This window comes from Coffea eugenioides, chromosome 2 (assembly GCF_003713205.1).
Source record: "Coffea eugenioides isolate CCC68of chromosome 2, Ceug_1.0, whole genome shotgun sequence".
In the NCBI taxonomy this organism is placed as follows: domain Eukaryota; kingdom Viridiplantae; phylum Streptophyta; class Magnoliopsida; order Gentianales; family Rubiaceae; genus Coffea; species Coffea eugenioides.
Window position 1 is genome coordinate 16,928,877 of NC_040036.1, and position 19,067 is coordinate 16,947,943.

At 38.1% G+C, this 19,067-nt stretch overlaps 3 protein-coding genes across 3 annotated transcripts; all 3 read right to left on the bottom strand.

Annotated features, from left to right (window-relative positions):
- Positions 1-3,467: 3,467 nt before the first annotated feature.
- LOC113761439 (actin-depolymerizing factor 5-like) lies at positions 3,468-4,757 on the bottom strand. Its single transcript, XM_027304425.1, has 3 exons — positions 4,644-4,757; positions 4,127-4,386; positions 3,468-3,840 (listed from the first exon to the last, which is right to left on the bottom strand). The coding sequence occupies exons 1-3, from the start codon at positions 4,662-4,664 to the stop codon at positions 3,690-3,692; spliced, it is 432 nt and encodes a 143-aa protein (XP_027160226.1). The 5' UTR covers positions 4,665-4,757; the 3' UTR covers positions 3,468-3,689.
- Positions 4,758-6,969: 2,212 nt separating this feature from the next.
- Positions 6,970-11,759, bottom strand: LOC113761608 (CTL-like protein DDB_G0288717). Its single transcript, XM_027304676.1, has 3 exons — positions 10,317-11,759; positions 8,316-8,661; positions 6,970-7,533 (listed from the first exon to the last, which is right to left on the bottom strand). Exons 1-3 carry the CDS (start codon positions 11,384-11,386, stop codon positions 7,270-7,272), a joined length of 1,680 nt encoding a protein of 559 aa, XP_027160477.1. The 5' UTR covers positions 11,387-11,759; the 3' UTR covers positions 6,970-7,269.
- A 420-nt stretch (positions 11,760-12,179) lies between these two features.
- Positions 12,180-16,698, bottom strand: LOC113762458 (peptidyl-prolyl cis-trans isomerase CYP21-1). Its single transcript, XM_027305913.1, has 7 exons — positions 16,250-16,698; positions 15,399-15,477; positions 13,796-13,843; positions 13,635-13,658; positions 13,339-13,521; positions 13,130-13,205; positions 12,180-12,534 (listed from the first exon to the last, which is right to left on the bottom strand). Exons 1-7 carry the CDS (start codon positions 16,346-16,348, stop codon positions 12,345-12,347), a joined length of 699 nt encoding a protein of 232 aa, XP_027161714.1. The 5' UTR covers positions 16,349-16,698; the 3' UTR covers positions 12,180-12,344.
- Between the last annotated feature and the right edge of the window lie 2,369 nt (positions 16,699-19,067).

The window sequence follows — 19,067 nt, forward strand, 5'->3', positions numbered from 1 at the left end:
ATGATAATAGAAAGGCGGCAATGCTAGATGACGAGATGATTTCTGAACTGATGAATCGAACCTATAGCACAAGCATACCCGTCAAGATAAAGATACAATCGAGACTTTATCCTTCGATCTAGCTTCGATGTTAAAATCAGTTATGCAAAGGATCAGGAGTAAAACAACACTAGTTGGATTAGAGTTATGAGCAAGAGGGAAATTAAGCTTAAAAAATCCTATCACTCTCCTCACAAAGGGAAGGGAGTATTTATAGTAAGAAAACTGATAAGAGAAATGATGGAACCTACTCCTTGTTACCTATAAGGAGTCAGCCTATGGCGGTGATGTCAGAGGTAGGTTTAGATATAACAGCGACGACAGTCATATGAACCTGTCTAATACTAGTCAGCTTTTACTTGTAGGTAGCAGATGCTGAATAACCAGATAGGCCCACTCGACTGATGTGGACTCATGTCGGGAGGGCAAAGATGAGGATAAATACCAAGATAGTCGAGGTGATCACCTCGGCCTAAAATGTGTTGGATTGAGTCACCTCGGCGATGAGTCAAGCCGAGAAAGCCAAGGTGAGCGTCCACACTAGACATTCAAATTATTGATGTCAATTGAGCTCCAAGAAATTGTAATAGAGTAGCAAAGTAACTAATTGGCCACGAGAGGAGGGACTGAGCTTAGGTCAGGGTTGAACCTCCTTGACTGTGTTTTGTTTGTAGACTTTTTTTGAGTATTGCCAAAAGTTATTTAACTACTTTCGAACATCTCAATAGATTAAATAGATCCATTCCCTTCCTTTTCCCCCTATTATAGGATCAATTGTAATAATGTTGTACTAAAAAAAATAACAGAGTAGCACATGTAGGCCTATCAACGGGCCGGGTCTGGGTCCGGAATAATATCGGATCCAAATTCGACCCGTTCACCTGACGGGACTTCTACTCTATGTTTCGGATCCGGATCCGACGGGTCTACCCGAAAAAAAAATTATCAAAACTTACAATTTCTAATAAAAATAAGAAAAAAATATATTTGTAAACTAATTTCTAACTAATACAAAAAAAATCAAATAAGAAAAGAAATCAAATTGATCTTACTCAAATACACCACCTTAATCAAATTATATTGATAAATATATATTTTTAAAACTATTAATCCATTTATATCCGGATACGGGTCGGAGTACTATATTCGTTATCCGACCCATTTTTTTTGTTTCACAAAACAGATCCAAGTCCGGGTCCGGGTAACGAAATTAAATCCCTACCCATACTTGGAATAATTTGACGGATCTGGTCCAGGTCCCGGTTTAGACCCAGACCGTTGACAGGCCTAAGCACATGCATTAGCACACCATGTTAAATAAGGTTCTTCAGTGGATTCCACACTTAGCTTACCTCCAAATTTTGAAAAGCAATTAATGTTGGAGGATTTCTAGAAATTTGAGTTTGGATTGTAAATTATTTGAGATATTTTTACTATATCACTTTTTGTGATGTAATGTATGTGAGATAAAAAGGTAATTGGGAAGATAAAAAGGTATATTGAAAATTGTAATGATGATGTAAGCAAATATATTTAGGCAAATAATCTCCTGTCCAAACAAATTTACTCTGTTTTCTACATAAGGGAAAAACAATAGATCATTTTACATTTATTCAGGTCCCTTAGTGCTCTAACACTTGCAAATATAAGACGGTCAATATAATAATAGGGATTGAACCTTTTCAAGTAGTTTTAATTATTTCGACTTTTCAAATTATATATATATACACCATAATTGAGCTAAATACATTGTACTTGTTTCAAAATCTAAATATCAAGGAACATATTTTTCCAATTTAACCATTTGCATCTCTAAAATGTACCTCGATGAAAAGGAAAAAAATAAATAAATCTGTGATCTTAGAGCAGTTGATAAGCGGGTTGCTAATGTCAACGGGGGTCGTAAATTGGACTCTTGTATGTGGCGCTTTGAAAAGTTCTGGTTCAGACCTTTACCTTTGAGTAAGAGTTGAATTCTGCAAGTATTCTCTGGGTCAAATCTGGATTAGACTCTGTGAGGATGAGGATACCGGATGCCAGAACTGCTTTTAGTCATTTCCATGGACCAAGCCTTGTAATGGGCTTAAGGTTGGAGCAGCAAAAGCTGTAAGCAGTGGGAGGATGTGGAAAAACTAAAGGTCGCCTGAGTAACAACTAAGGGCCTAGGCCTACATTTGCCGGTCCATTGGTAGTGGGCGAAGGAACCGACGCCCACGGACACGGTGCCTGAGTTTCGTGAGAGATCTTTTCATTAATTGTTACTTATGATGTCGTGCTATATTTTTCTCTCGTCTGGACTCATGTACAGACCTCCATTTGGAGCTTGTACAATTCTGAGTTTTCAGATTATGAAAAAATTTGGATTCAACACAACCTATGCATATACACTATACATTTTATGGTGCACAGCTTCAAACAATTAAATTTATGGGGCATAGAACCACCATTAGAATCTAAAACATTTATTAGTCACCATAAAAAGGCTCGAGTATTTAAGTAACAATGCCCGCATATTTTCCAGTAGTCTTAATTTTGTTTCAACATCATTGAGTTGGTTGTTGCAGTAGGCCTGCTTTTGTAGGAAGCATCAAGAATGAAGTGATAGATTGCTATTCCGGCTTGGTACTCGTGCAATATCCAAAATATCAGTCATCATTGTTGTACACAAAATTGATGATACAGGTTAAAAAAAAAACAGTGTAACACTTGGGAATCCTATACAGGTTACAGCTGGAAGGAAGAACAGACGGAGACCTGATATAATTCAAAATAACTGAACGGTTGTGCAAGAGAGCACAGTAATGTGAAAGTAAGTAGGTCCAAGATGGAAAATTTCAAGACCACAAATGGGTGCAGATAATCACCATTAAATGAAAAATTTGGAATACCAAATTTATGATTTAAGAGCTTTTAATTTCTGATACGCAATTTGGGGTGGAAATACTTGGTAATTCAGTAAGCAAGTATCTGCACTTTCTTTTGAAAGTTTCAACCCTTTGTGAATTGTGAAAGACGTGGTGATGCAAACAACAACCTTTCATAGATTTTTTTGATATTCGAGTTCTATCATCAATTATCAAGAAGTTGAGCCATTTGGACTTGGTGTTTGGTATTTTATGCCGACGCTTCAGCATCCTTTTGGTATTTGCCGTCAATGTCAACCCTAACCTCTTCTTTTCTTCTCCAGTCTATTTGTCTCGCATATTTTTTTTTTACCTTACCCCGACTACCATATTTACTTACTTACGTAACGATGCTGTCTAAAGATATACTATAATAGTGTTTTGCAGCATTAAAAGGCTCAATCAAGGAGCGTGAACCTTTAAAAGGCAGAATGATTGATTAGTAGAAACCTTTGCGCGTCCACCCTAGAAAAAAGATTTAGGGACTGAGGACAGAGAGATCTATCTAAAATTAAAGGCGATCGGTGAATAAAAAGTGGCGTCTGAAAAAGCAAATTATCACCGGATAATGTTATTAGTACAAGATTAGCGCTAGGAGTAAGGTTACAATTATCACCAGATCCACCTGGAAAAAGAACAGACAAAGGCCTCTAAGGTGGGTGGATGGAGTCATTAGGTAAAGTAAGATGCCAAAACACATGACTTTGACATGTCTTTAATTATTAAGTTGTTCATCCTGAATGACGATCATTTGGCTCTATCCTGAATGACGTCCATCCCCATCTCGGTCGGATCCGTTGCCTGAACTTCATAGTGGATCCCATCCAGCACTCTCCTCAGTCCATCTTTTGAAGTTGCGTACAGCATTTTTGCTCTAATTCTTGATTCCTCCGGAGACCTGATCGAGATCATCAACGTACTTGCAACACATCAACTCAATTTAACAGACAATAATGATCTGTCTAATTAATTAGCAATAAACACAAAAGATTACTTCTGCATAGTTGGCCCATAAATTTGTTGAATTCTTGGAGGTAGCTCTAGTCTCTAGCAATATTGACAAAAGGGGAATAAATGTATGCTTAAAGATTGGTATCATATCAGGGGGAACCACCGATCAAAGATAAAAGAAGCAGAAGAAAATCAGTTACTAGAATGATAAGCAGGTGGGAGTAGTGGCGGACCATGCGATGAAGAAAATCTTGCTCTTCCGGCAATTGTCGACGGTGACAAAGTCGAAATCAAAGACTGCATAACGGCAGTCGTCTTTGGGCAGGGAGGCAGCAAGTTGTTCGTAGCCTTCACCAGGTCCACCCACCTTGTCCACCGTCACCAACCTAGAACCTTCATCGATCTTGAACACTATGAATCTGTGCACCTTCTTCCACTTCATCTCCATGAACGAATTCTTGCATTCCTCCGTTACCCACATCCCTGTTGTAGCCTATCATGCACGCATATAATGTGTTCAACAAAAACAAACACGATGTTGCACACTAATAAATAATTGGGCCTGTGTCTCCTATACATATTGGCTTGATCTGCAGCTTCAATATATGTGCATATGTGTATGTATATGTGTACATGTAAGCTCGGCCAAATTAAGACACAAATTACTAAAGAAGATGAATTATGCAAAGAAAACGATGATCAGTGTGCAATAATTAAAAGAACGATAGAGAAGGTAATTTGAGGGTGCACCATTTTGAAAGCCATCGCCATCTTGTTTGTGGTTGCAAAGTTGAGAGAAGCTGCAGGCGGTCAATTTGTCAGCTAAGCAGGCGAATTGATTTAACATCCAAGTGTGGATCGAATAAATGGACTATAGGGGATTATATACAAACTTTACTACCTAAAAAGCCATTCAGATTTATGGTATATTACAAAGGTGTCCTCATGAGATGAGATCTATTTCTTGGCTTCTGTACTCTGTAGTCCTAGGGGGTGGATCTGAATGACGGAAATGACCCTCCGAGGGAGCTCTGGTTGTCTTGGAAAATGTTGCCTGGTTGACCAATTGGAGGAGTTGAACTTTTGATGTTTTCTAGGCTATCGGCCTCAAAGAATGTTTTTTCACACGGGGCGGGGGTCTTTGTGAATTAAGCATAGTTATGAAATACTACTATTACTTACTAACTAAATGGATCAAGGTTATATAATTCTGTATTGCCCTTGGTTTATTATATATTTGCCAATGTTTGATCTTCTTAGCTATATAAAGTCATTGATGAATTTCCTGTAAAAAACCCTCTGCTTTCTGCGCATCCATCCTTGAACTCATCCATTCGATCCCATCTTCTTTCCAGTTCCACTGGACCACGCCATGGCCATTAACATTATTGCTAAAGTTGATGGCTTTTTTGCTAGTTGTCAGCGACTCACCAACTTGGGTATAGTTTAGGTGTTTGATATCTGCTGCTCCTGTGTTTGTGTATTGAAAATCTTCACCTGTTCATCAGATTACCCAATATGTATTTTCATATAAAAATTTCCGGTCATCTCCATCGACAACCAAATTGTAACAGTAATTTCCGACCGGAAATCAAATGGTACATATGCGAAACGGTACATATCCATTCTCATGCTTGAACCTAAAAAATCTTGCTCATGAATCAGAATTTTATTATACAAAAATACGTTATAGACCTGGCTCAATCAATCAGAGAGAATACAGTGCAAACATGTGGTCTCTAGGAAGCGGGCCTCATCACCGACGGTACACCTACATGCCCCGCATTTCCCTCTCTTTGAGTTCCTCAACTCGAAAAGAACCTTGGCGTGGAAGCAAAGGTGAAGAGTCCATTCGTCCCCCATCGACATCGATTGGTAATAACAACTACTGTAGCGATAACATGTGGTACGTATACAAATTGTGTGGAAAGCGGAGCGGTGAAATTTCTTGGTTTAAAGTAATTAAATCAATGTCTCTTCGATAGACCTTGAGCTTCCTTTGCCAGCTTTCTTATCTTTCTTTTGGGCATTTTCATGATTGAGATCTACGATCTATCTATCACTTTGGTCCCTAATTTTTTCTAAACTAACTAATCCCTGAGCACCTTTAGGCATCCCATAAAAAGTTTCTAGGAATTTGGCAGATAAGAAGAGCGCAGCATTATCCTGATCGTGTTCACATCGAAATAGCAGTATAGCAAATGCATATGTAAGCGGGATATGATTGCAAGAGGCATTCCACGAGCACCACAGAAACAGAGAGAATGGAGAAAAACAACAGAGAGCTTACAAACACTAACGTCTAACAATGTCTATCAGAGCAAGTGAACAGACAGATGATGGAGTTGGACATGGGAACGTGTCTCTTTCCTGCGGCTGGCCCCTATTCATTCCATCAAAAGAAACATAATATAATATAACATCTCCAAACTTAACTGGATTTGCAGTCCAACGATTTCATTATGAGCTGATTTGATAGATGAGGCAACTTGTATGAATATGATTTTTTTTTTTCAAAGAATAGGAAAACAGTACAAAAATAAGATGAAAGAGGAAGGAAGTTAAATGAATTACGAGGTAATTGATCTTTGACACCAATGGTTAAAAGCGACTTCCTTGCACCTTAAATGATCATTATGAGTCAAAATGTTCAGTAATTTGTGAAATCACAAATTCGATGGTTCCGGGATTCCTGAATAAAAATAACATAAAATCCCACTTTCTCCTGGCCAAAGATAGGGAAGCTGGATATAGTTGATTTATTTTCTTGCCTGCTTCGTCCCAAATATGTCATGTATCTTGTGTCGATTATCAGCCTCTTCCTCATGGAAGTACCCAAATTCGATGGTTCTCTAACTCAGGTGGATGTGCTACAGCACGTGTTGGGAATTGATTTCTGCTCAAAATTCTCCTCGCTTGATTTTCCAACATTTCCGACATATGTTGCTAAATTTGTGATTTTGCATGTTGGGATGTCAATAAAGTTTCCAATTTCGTCGCCTTTTGCCATGATGATCCCCAAGGCGTAGCAGAAGCTAATGAAGGGCTCGGCAGAAATACGATAGTCTGACAAGTATGAAGCTAGCTAACATCAGTAATTAATTCCGTGGCCTAAAATGAATCAAACCACCATACAATGTTGAACACCGAGTTTGCACTGTGGCAAGTTTGCTTTCAAGAGGTGCAATGTCACCGCTGATACCTCAGAGATACAGAACAAGAACCAGATAACTTCTTCAAGAAAGCCTTGTTTTCTTATTGAATCTACCTCTGTTGAAAGGAGTCAAATGAACTAACAAACACATATGCACAATCTTCCGCCACGCAGTTAAACATCCAAGTACAAAATTAATACAGACACAAGAAAACGTAAACTCTATACAACCATTGGTGTTCTAGCACTAAACGCTGATCTCTGGCTCCTACTTATTGGGAGGTGAACATAAACTTCATGAACCTCTTGTTTACAAACATCACCCTTGTCCCTATCAATGGCATAGCACACATATACGGTGTCAATCACATTATCCAGCACATGCACAAAGAAGCCCAACACCACCAAGAGCAGTAGCCATGCCATAGCAGCAACGAAGTACGCCTCCACACCAAGATGCCCAACAGCTCTTACTATAAGACAGACCTGCATGAGGAAGACAGGAGTACAGCGTGAGAGAATAAACAGAAACACATTTACTCTATAATACATATTTTAATATCTAGAGCAAATATAACATCCTGCAGAATTGATCCTCCACTAAGCTAATCTTGAATGCCCACAGTTAAATAAGCTTGAATGCCAATACCAACATGTCAAAGCATAATGTGAATAAAAGAAAAAGCAAAACGTCTCTCCTTCTCTCTCTCTCTCTCTCTCCCCCTCTCCCTCTCCCAACACACACACACACACACATGCAAGCGCAAATACACATGCAGAGACACATTTTGGTGCAGGTTTCGCAACGGGAAAGGTCCAGAGAGGATGCTTCAGCAAAGTTCTACCCGCAATTTAACCAAAAACTTCATTTATCCCATCTCTTGTGATAAACAACTTCATCTGGTTGTTTTCAAACTTAATATTTGATGTAGCCTGACTCAATAATGAGCAAAATCTCACGAGTTTCAATTTTAGCTTGCAGCCAAAATAGGACAAAGTCTTCCTGGAAGCAATATCTAGCCATGGATGGTAAATTGATTAGGCACGTGTCACAGGCAAATAAGTCATATGATACTCATTATGTTTATCTTTATAAAACTAATCTTTTAAGATTCGGTGGTTCAGCAATCCAACAACTAAGTTTAGATTATCTCACCAACATGCAGTTTGCACAAATAATTACTTGTTATGCCCGGTTCAGTCAGAAAAAATTCAAGCGTATATTTTCTTCAAATGGAAAATTGACAAGGGACAAATAGTGAACTCACCACTATAGCATATAGTACTGAAAGAACAAAAATTATTCCTGCCAGAACACGAGTGGAGACAGTCTCAACAAAAGCGGCTGAGAGAAGATTGCGCTTCAACAGTTCATAGGTCATCCTTGCAGAGGTGCAGTAAGCTTCACCAGTTATAGCTGCAAAGTTTATAGTGAACTTATTAAGAAAGTCAAATGCTGCCATTAGGGCATTCACACAGCACCGTAGGATTAGGTTCACAATTCCAGAAGCATCTTCATTCCTTGCATTGTCAACCATTGCTCGCACAAAGCGAACAACACCGACAAGCAATCCAGATAAACATACCGTGCCCGAGGAGGGTCCAAATGCATTTCTGCACGTTTTCCAAAGAAAAATGAGACATTGGACAAATCAAATGGAGAAGATTGCATAAAATAAACGCATCTAAACAGTTTTACATGCAATTTGCCTGACAGTCCATATGTTAAATTAAATTTCTAAGCCATTAGCACAATAAAGCATTAAAACACCAAAGATGTACATCAATTTCAGCCCTCCATAAGTTCAAAAATAATTATCCTTCCTCTTCTCCCTTCAGGTGTCCTGCTTTTACAAGAAAATAATGGCAGTGCAACTCCATTGCTAACAAAAGGTTTGTTCATATATTTTAACAACAATAGACGAATTATCTTCAGTAGTAATACACTTACTACTAGTGCACTTTTTCAAGTTGTTTTATCAGTATGATATCCCTTCAAAAGTAAAAACATGTATTTGAGTTCTGACAACTAAATTTTGGATAAACTGTTGTGTAATAAGACAAAAGGATCAAAAGTCATTTTGGAGTCCCCCGAAATTTTGGAAGAAAAATTACTCGTGTGACAAAAGGAAACATTAAATTGTAATATATTGAATCAGGTCATATCGCCAAGATTTTGAAAACTTGTAAATTACGATACCTGAATCTTGCTAAGCAATCATTGGCCAAGAAATTTTGAAGCTTTTCAAGAAAGTGTTAATTTTGTTTGCAACAGCTGAGCAGAAAATACATGCAACTACTTACATTTGGAGTAGTAGTACCACAAGAAGTCATTTCATCCTACAAAAGTTAGAGCATCTTCTCAATTACATTCTTCAAACTGCTTTTGGAGTTCCTAAACCCTTCCACCACCACCCCCCCCCCCCCCCAAAAAAAAAGGAAAAACAAAAAGGTGATTGGAGTTCCAAGACCAGTGCCTACAAATGCTAAGGAAGATTTGGAGATCCTTCTAGTCTTTCATTGAAGAATCCTGGAATTGCGTATAAACTATGCTGACTTCTTCGAGGATTACTATCAAAACTAAGTACACTAATAAGGATGTAATCACCATATATAGCCATTTTGACAGATATTGGAAGTACTAAACAGCAAGTAAAATTCATCTAAGTGCAACTAATTTAAGATACAGCTGTTTTTATGATTTCAAACCAAAATGCTAAATGAGTGCACAAGCACAAGCAGTAAAAAATGAATGTATTTAAAAAACAAGACATGAAAAGATACTTAAGTCCCCTCTCTGTTGCAAGATCATCTTTAAGCTATATACCTGATTGAGTAGAAACACAATTGTCTTACTAAATTGTCATCCAGCATAACTTAAATAGGATTTTTCTATTGTGTGCCGTACGGGCATGGCATAAAATGTAGGCCAACTATTTTTTGTCTGAAAAAAGTTCCTAAGCAAATGTATACGCAACTTAATTCTAAAGAGGTATTCAAATATTTCCTTTATCCTACGATTTGTATAAAAATTCAAACTTTGGGTTCTACTAATCCAAGGCAGTAACAACGACTCACCTTCAAACCATAGAATCATGACAGTGCAAATAATCAAAAGATTACCAAAATGACTAACAAGAATCCAAACATTTTACCAAGTTTTCTCAACCAACTCAAAATTCATTCAGAACTTGAATTCTTAGGGGTGGTTAAAAGAGAGAGAGAGAGAGAGAGAGAGAGAATATAAAAGAGCAGGCCCAGAAAGTAACCTCAAGGCGCTTCTTAAACTTTTCTTGGGCCTATCATAATCCTTGGAGAAGTACCATTGAGCTATAGTCCCACTAATGACATAAACTTGAGCTTCAATCATTGCTGTAGCAGACCAAAGCATTGTCAAAATGGCCAAGGCATAATAAGCGGGTACCCAACCGTCCTGTTTCCAAACACAATAGTATTCACCATTCTTTTCCTTGGGCACAATCTTCCCATTGAATCTAGCAAAAACCAAGAACACGACAATGGGTGCATAATATAAAAATAACCCCAAAGTCAATCCTGGGAGCACCCCAAACAACCCCAGATTCTGCCATAGCCCATTTGCAGCCACCCCAATTATGCTAATGGTCAACTCAATCCGATGCCAATTGACTACAAAAATCCAGATTACCACCCCAATTATCAGCAATATGAAAACAAAAATCAAAATTCGATAGGCTAAAGGAAGAGCCTCGCTACATCTAGAGCTGACATGGCAAGCAACAAACCAGTAGATATCCAGAAACACAGGAACTATCACAAAGAAAGGAAGTGATATGTACACTAGCTGCTTGGTGTAATGCTTGAGCAACAGAAGTACAAACAAAACAAAGGGCACGCTCAAAATTAAGGTGATGACAAGGGTCCATATCAAGCTCTTCAAAACACTCGATTTTAAAGCGTTAATCGAAATTGGGTTGCTAAAAAAGGAGGGTTGTGTAACTTCGAGAAGGGCGCAAGTGGAGGAGGTGGAATTGTAGAAAAAAGAGGAGACTTGGGAGTGGTGGGGGTTCCTGTGGACGGAGGCAAAGATGCCGAAAGCGAAGGTGGCGAGGATGAGGAGAGAGAAGAGGAGGAGGAAGGGCCAGTCTTTGAAGGGGCGGGGGCCGTAATTGTAGGAGATCTGGAGGAGCTGGGAGTGGTCATCGCTGGGTTGGGATGTGGTGGGGCGGAGGGTAGCGGGTACGGGTGATGCGGGGTGGTCAAGAGGAGGAGGATAAGGCTTGGAGAGGAGAGGTTGGGTGGGAGTGGGGTCTTGGAGAGAGGAAGAGAGTTTGTTGGGGTCTTCTTTGCTGCTGTCCATGGCATCAGAAGATGACTTGGGAGCAGAGGTATCCGGTGGGGGTTGGTGAGGGAGGAGCACGAGGAGATGGAGACGGATTTGGCGGTGCAGTATTGGCTAATTCTTTCTACCTGAGTTGGGTTGAGCTCAGCTTAGCTCTCAGCTCAGCTGACAGCAGCCGAGATGAGATGAGTTGAGTTGAGTTGGGGGCTGGAGAAGATAATCGTGATCTGAATGGTCGATCGGTACATCAGATTTTTGACAATTACCACCACTCACCCTCGTTATTAGTAGTATATCCCTTCTCACCCTGAAGAACTAATTAGGCCTAATAATTAGTAGCATTATTACTTAAAAGTAGCAGCCCCCCCTGTACCAAAGATGATTATTGTGATTCTGATCCAGAGTGCCACCCCGCCATAGATAGTAAAACTTGTGTCTTCACCTCCAGACAGCACTTGCCTTTCCATGAATTTCTGTTTTCTTCGCGGACAAGCAAGGGAGATTTCAACACTGCATTTTATATCTGTTTTTCAGGAAAACGACTTAGAAGCTCTCAAGTTTCTTGAATTCAGAAGAGTTATTTGTTAGCAGTAATACGCTTGTAGTATTGCGTTTGAAAAATGTTTCTTCATGCAAATAAATAGATAGATATAAAAAAATTAAGCCCACATGGTTAAGTACCTGATATGTTCCCAGAACCTTCAAAATAGGGAACATCCAGTAATCATGGCTTGATATAATAATAAGTAATAATAATAATAATAATAACTTTAAAATAAAGAACAAATTAATGTGGACCGTTTACCATTTGAGTCCAGAGAAACCAACTAAAATTGCTCCCGGGAAGAAACAAAAGCTGTTGTATTATAAAGTTGGCAGTATAGTCTAATGAACATGATACAAAACACTAAAAATGTCTGTAAAACAATCTATGCCGAATATGTCAGTTTTACGATCCAAAACTTCCTGCCGGTTGTCATCCCGACATACTAGTGGCTGCATTGCTGTTGTCCTCATCCCACCGGCTCTTAGGTATCTCTCCAGAATCCACAATAATTACTTTCTTCCTGGGTTTCCCACTGTAGGTGCCTGCTCCACCCTCTATCGCAAAAACAGTGTCCATGCCTTCAATAACTTTTCCAAAAGCAACGTGCTCTCCGTCCAACCTGCAAAATTTTCGTGTCAAAGAATTCCAGTTATATCCACAAGGCAGCATGCCCTTTTTTTTTTCTTTTTAATGATCATGTGTATATATATATATATCCATCTAATTAGGAGTTGAAAATTAATTCAAGTCTCTGACTTAAATTGCATTCTTTTCAAGCCATTGAAAAAATTTCTAACACAGAGTTCAGTTTCCAGAACTTCCTCAACGTTAAACCTCCTCTTCCTCTACTTACCACCATCATTTATTAACCAATATCCAACTGCTGTCACGAGAATCCTTTTGCATCTTGAACCATTTCTAAGTGGCCAATGCACCAATACCACCAAAACCAGGCAGTCCCAGAGAGACCAATTCTTTCCAAGTATTTTTGTTTAGGAAGATCAGAACAAATTAGTGAAGTAGAGAAGCCAATGCATCTTTCCAAATCATAGTCATCTCTCACAGGCTAAATGAGGCCATATTGTAACCAATTCTGGCGAAAGCTCTTAAACTGAACACCATTGGAGCTCACATTCCAAGGTGAAATAAGAACCTGAATGTTAGGAGGCATATAATAAGTTTTACCATAGACCTAGACCACAGCAAATGCTTACCAGTACGTCTTGACTGTGGTGATAAAGAATTGTGATCCATTGGAATCAGGTCCTGAATTCACCATCGAAACAATACCTGCATATATGAAACTCACAATAATTACCGAAAAGGAAAACTGAAATGGGGCAAACACTTTTCCCTTCAACAAATAATCCCATAAAGAGACTAACAAGTAATATTGTACCAATATTAAGATAATAACAGAAACCTGCATGTGAATGTTTTATCTTGAAATTTTCATCAGGAAAGGTGCTTCCGTAAATAGATGCATTTCCCCTCCCATTACCATAGATAATATCTCCACCTTGAATCATAAATCCAGGTATAATACGATGAAATGGTGTTCCCTTATAACGGAGAGCTTTTCCTTTGGCAGCCTTGCCCTTTTTCCCTGGTTCAAGTAAAGTAAGGTCTTTGCTTAAAAAAGTCAATATAGGCAAGCTCCTAACTTTGTTCCAATAGTTTGATGTGAACAAAAGTAAACAACAACAAACCATGAAATACCTGTGCACAAAGCCCTGAAATTTTCTGCAAAGAATAAAAGGGATAACATGAGGGGTTTTGGGAAAGACAAGTAGAAAGGTAAGAAGAATAACAGTAGGCGCTATGCATTAGAGTGTTGTGCCAATAAAATTTAAGGAGGGTGCAGGAAGATGTGAGCATACCTGCTGTTTTTGGTACAACTTGGCCATACAATCCAATAACAATTCTTCCTGTAGATAAACAAGAATTAGTTGATGAAATTAGACAAAAAACATAGGTAGTAAATATATCTACTTCGACCTTTGTTCATCATGGATGAATATACTTTTTCTCCTTGACAAACATTGTTGCATAACAATTCATCATTTCCCGCAAATCCATCCAATAAAATTTTAGACACCTTCAAGTTTCACAAAGAAGGCAAGAGCACAAATGCATGTGCAAGCACAAGAGATAAATAACTTCACAGAATCTTCAGGTTATGACTGATTCTCAGGAAACAACTTTTCTGTGCTTACTGAATATCCAAACACATCTTTCCAAATACTGAGGGGTCCATATGGATTAGGTGTTTTTCAAAAACTTTACTATAGCATTATATCTTAAAAACTTTACCATACAATTGTATCTTGGGGTATTTTTTATTACTCCCCCATTCTCTCCTCCCTTACTCCTCTCTTCCTCCCTCCTCCCACCACCAGCTCACCTTCAGCCTCCTACCTCCCCCATCCATCCGCCACCTCCCATTCCCCCCCCCCTCTTTTATTTTTCCTCATTCCTCTCCTCCCTCACTCCTCACTTCCACTCTCCTGCCTCTCCCACCACCTTACCTTTCCCCTCTCCCTGCACCCCCACCCTCCCTTCCCCTCCAGATATGGTTGCGCAACCAAATTTAGAAGGGGAGGGAGCACAGAGGTGCTGAGGGAGGGGGGAAGCCAGAGGGGGAGAGGAAGTGCAGCAGCAGAAAAACAGAGGAGGTGCCAGGAAAGTGTACGGGAGAGGTGGAGGAGGGGGGAAGTGGATTTGGTGAGGGAAAGAGGGGAGGAAGAGGGAGGGGGTGACGGGAGGTGGGTGGAGATGCAGGGTGGTGGTAGGTGAAGAAAGGAAGGGCTGGTGGTTTTTTTTTCTTTTTGTGTTTTTTAGGGCGTGTTACTATAGCATATTGTATTTGAAAAAAAACAGCCAATCCAAATAGAGCCCAGTTATCTCACATAATACTCAAGGGAAAATGACTTTTTTCATGCCAAAAATTTGCATAAAAATCAGGTCCTATAAGTGGAATGAGAAAGTATAATGTCCTGTCAAGAACAGTGTTTCGAAAACCGGACTGGACTAGCTGGCTTGACCAGTCGAATCCCATGCCTCCGGTCCAGTTCAATGGTTAACCCATAAATTCAAACTTAAACCATTCAAACTCAATCAAGAACAGGTTAGACTGGTAAAAACCAAGATCCAAAAAGTACCAAGGGCAATGTTGCTACAACAAAAAGTGCCAAAGCAACAATTTCATGATATGCAGTCTAGGACAATGTTACTACTTTTCCCATATAGGAGAATGTAGGTACCTGAAGGTACTATGTGCAACATAAAGGTTTCCGAGTAACTTAAACAAAATGTTAACAGGGGAGTCATATCATACAACATTGCAAAAGATACGTGGAATATCAAATAATACAAAGGAGTCTAAAAGGAAAAGAAAAATAGAACACTATTAACAAGACGGACTATGAACCCAGCAATACACACCGAAAAAATCCACCATAGGAAGGCATAAAGAACACATACCTACGTGTTGTTTATCTATGTCAACATCCAAAAAGACTCTGTGAGTAATTTCATGCACCTCTTCCACCTTCTCTTCTTCCTGCCAATTTATTGAAGGATGATTACGCAATGAAATCAAACTAATAATAAAAAAAGCTTAGGTCTTGCGCCCTGTAGGTCGCAATACAATCTTCAAAGATCAGAAATTGAAGGATCTTTTATTAGCCCCTTAGAAGTCTGGATGAAATTTTAATTATCAAATCAAGATTGGATACATCATACATGTGGTTCAAAGGATTCAGACGGTCTACTGGTAGGCTCAACTTTTCAGCGATTATATCTTAATTACTGATGTTATAAAGCATACCCATATGCATATAAATCGATGTTCATAGGTGATTCTTGTTCCTGTCCACAAGGAAGTTATCTGGGAAAGCTTGTTTACATCTTTTGCTAACTACGTGTACCAGTGCTACAGTTATTAATTATCTCTACTCTTATGCTAAGGGAAAGACTTTAGAGAAACAAATCAAGTTTGTTAAATAAATCCTTTAGCAGTAATGGAAACCACAAACATCAATTCACTTACCTATAAAGCTCTTTGCCTCACTCATTTAGAACACTCTAACAAGACACATCCTTAAGTGGAGAAACCTATCTTTACCAATTCTAGAAAAAAAGGAGATTGCCAGTGAATTATGCAATAGTCGCGGACTCTTGTTCTACTTAAGCAAAAAGGGGGGGGCAGAGTAATTTCCCTAGTCAAGATCAAGTTCACAGCAGAACGACAATCAGATCTTTAAATAACATAGCGGATAATTGAATGAAAGAATAAAATCAGAAGTGGAAAAGAAAAAGGAGGGAGGAAGTACCTGTTGAGGGAAGGAGAAAGCGAAAAAGATGAGAACTAAAGCCACAACCAAGATCAGAAGACTCCTGGGCTGCAATAAGAATGACATATCCCTTCCCATCTCCTCTACCTTCACAATTCAGCATCTATTTCACATATTTTCCCCACCCGCCTAACAGCACACCACAATTTCAATAAATTCCGCCTAAAAGTAAATGATAAAATAGGAAGAACAAATTCTGTCGCTCGAGTATAGAGAGATAAAGGGCAGAAATCGCAGCTAAAAAACCCGAATTAAATGTTTGTTTGATGAACTGACAACCAATCAATACTCAACCACTACGCTCGGGGTGTCAGTAAATTGCTCCTTTTTCCCATCAATTCTTAGAGGAAGATAAGCTTGACTGCTTGCTCTGCTAATTTAATTCGTCTTTACCATTTGTCTCTTAATGCAACCTTTTTTTTTTTTGTTTTTTTGGGTGGGGAGGGGGGTGAGGGAAAAGGAAATTACCTTGGCCTATTTCTGGAACTTTGTGAGTTTTAATTAAGAAATTATAAATTAGAGGGAAAAAACCGTAAAGAAAAAGGTAAAATATCTCCTTCTTTCGTCTTTTTTTTTGACATTTTCAAAGGACAATATCTCATTATAAACAAAACAAAATAAATAGGCATCAAATTTTTTGAAGGAGTAAAAAAGTTGGTAAATTAAAAATTTATAGTACCAATTGTTCATGCCGCAGAAATCCTCGCTTGCCACATGAAATTCATAGACATTAAATCTTGTGGTTGTGCCTATATATTTCTGCATCAGGTTTTGTACTGTCTCCGTTTTGACCTGCCATCCTCATGTCAGTTGAAGTCATCGAAATTTGAGACAAAATTCTGAGAATCAAGTGGGCCGAGGAGGTAGATACCCAAAAAATGAGCCAGGGTAATTAGGGTTCGATTGTTTGTTATACTTTTTATATTTTATTTAGTGTACAATTATATTGCTACATTATTGTATGCATAAAAAAATAATATACATAAATAAAATATTTATCTTATATTCAATATAATACTATAATATAATTGTATATTACAGATCTAAATATATATAATAACTACACCAAATTGCATAAATCACAACCGTGCAAACCCAATCTCATATATACCATTGTAAGCTACAAAAGGCATTGGGACTTTGGGAATAAAAAGAAAATTTTTTTTTAATAAATAAACCCATTGGGTTGCCTTATAGAAAATGGATGATTTTTTTTTTTGTCAACACAATAGATTCTATTTTATAAAAAATGGATAATAGAGGACTTTTTTTTGTTGGTAAATGATGATAGTGGACTTAAATGTCGTGCCAAGAACTTCTTTTTTTTTTTTGAAGGAGTACTAAGAACTTCACCGACACTTAATTTAGTACTCCCTTTATTGGTTGATTTGGGTATTGGGCATAGGCAAAATTTGGCACCAGTCATGATACGCGTACTTTGTTAGTATGTACTACAAAAGTCATGCTCCATTTGCGTTTGGGCCATAAATGCTCGCCGAACAGTGCTCCCAAATGGAGAATTCAATATCACATCTCACCCACTTAGATGGCTTGGATTGGGTTGGGAAATGGGTTGCAAAGCAAACTTTGGGCTCAGAAGAAGTTTTCTGAACTGAAAGCTAGTGATAGAGACAAAATGAAGTATCATCAGAAACTTAGGCCCGATTTTGTAAAAACGTTATCGCAGTAGTCAGGGTGAGACTTCTCACCCTTGAGAAGAGTTGATTGTTCCAAGTTAGTCCCCAAGCCAGCTGTCAACCCCAGCACGCTATAGCAGCCGAAGTAAGCAGTAGTAGGTGACAACAAACTTTCAAAGAGTGGAGATCAATGTTTTGAAACTCAAACCAGGGATTGACCCGATTAAGCCACCAGTTTTCGGTTCAATCGATCGAGTCATCGATTCATTGTTTTTAAAAATAAAAAAATTTTAAATTCATTAACTCTATTGTCTGGTGATACTCCTGTGCAGAATAAGCCCAGATTCAAACTTTTCGTACTTTCAAACTTCAGTTTCTTCTTTATCACAAAGAGATTAAGTTTCAAATCTTAATAAATAAATTAAAAAAAAAAAGAACTCATCCAAGAATTTTCGTACCTTCAGGCCTCATCTTCATCACCAAGAGATAAGTTTCAAATCTTAAAAAAAAAAAAGAGAGAACTCATCCAAAGATTTTCAACATATTAACTTGAAGTATTCCTTTTCCAAAAATTTAAAAATAAAAAAAATATGTACCCAAGATCAAATTTTTTCATAACTTGAAAAAGATAAATTTTCTAAAAAAGAAGTCAAAAAGATAAATTTTCTAAAAATTGATTAATGTAGTTTCTTTCAATCATACAAAAAAAAAAAAGCAAAGAAAAACCTAAAAAATCGCAATTGAAAAAAAGAAATTTCAAACGAACAAAAAATAGAACAACACAATATACCAAAAAAAAGAAGCGAAAATTTCAAAAAAAAGGAAAAGAAAAATTGTCACATACAGAATAGAAAGAAAATAAAACTTCAAATGATTGAACTAAAGATGTGGAAAAACTTCAAGAGATCGGACTAAATAGATAGAGATTTAGAAAGGGTTGGAAATAAGAAAAAGAATAGAGGAGAGTCCATATTAGAAAGAGGAATGGAAAGAAAATAAGAGTTTGTAGAGGAAATAAATTCATAGACCATAAAATACTTGTGATTAGATAAGAAAAAAATGAAATTGGGAGCATAGAGACTGAAGATGGCGATGCAAAGAGATGAGGGGTAGGGTGAATGTGAATAGACTGGCGGCTGAAAAGTTTGTATAGGGCATGG

What these genes read in the sequence shown, in the direction of transcription:
- LOC113762458 (XM_027305913.1), bottom strand. Translation starts at nt 16,348, where the DNA reads ATGGGAAGGGATATGTCATTCTTATTGCAGCCCAGGAGTCTTCTGATC. An exon ending in GATAAAACATTCACATGCAG is followed by an intron (nt 13,206 to 13,338) that starts GTTTCTGTTATT and finishes TCATATATGCAG; the next exon opens with GTATTGTTTCGATGGTGAAT. An exon ending in ACCACAGTCAAGACGTACTG is followed by an intron (nt 12,535 to 13,129) that starts GTAAGCATTTGC and finishes AAAATTTTGCAG; the next exon opens with GTTGGACGGAGAGCACGTTG.
- LOC113761439 (XM_027304425.1), bottom strand. Translation starts at nt 4,664, where the DNA reads ATGGCGATGGCTTTCAAAATG. An exon ending in TGGCGATGGCTTTCAAAATG is followed by an intron (nt 4,387 to 4,643) that starts GTGCACCCTCAA and finishes CGTGCATGATAG; the next exon opens with GCTACAACAGGGATGTGGGT. An exon ending in AAGATTTTCTTCATCGCATG is followed by an intron (nt 3,841 to 4,126) that starts GTCCGCCACTAC and finishes GATCTCGATCAG; the next exon opens with GTCTCCGGAGGAATCAAGAA.
- LOC113761608 (XM_027304676.1), bottom strand. Translation starts at nt 11,386, where the DNA reads ATGGACAGCAGCAAAGAAGACCCCAACAAACTCTCTTCCTCTCTCCAA. An exon ending in AGTTTAAGAAGCGCCTTGAG is followed by an intron (nt 8,662 to 10,316) that starts GTTACTTTCTGG and finishes GAAAACGTGCAG; the next exon opens with AAATGCATTTGGACCCTCCT. An exon ending in CAGTACTATATGCTATAGTG is followed by an intron (nt 7,534 to 8,315) that starts GTGAGTTCACTA and finishes TTCCTCATGCAG; the next exon opens with GTCTGTCTTATAGTAAGAGC.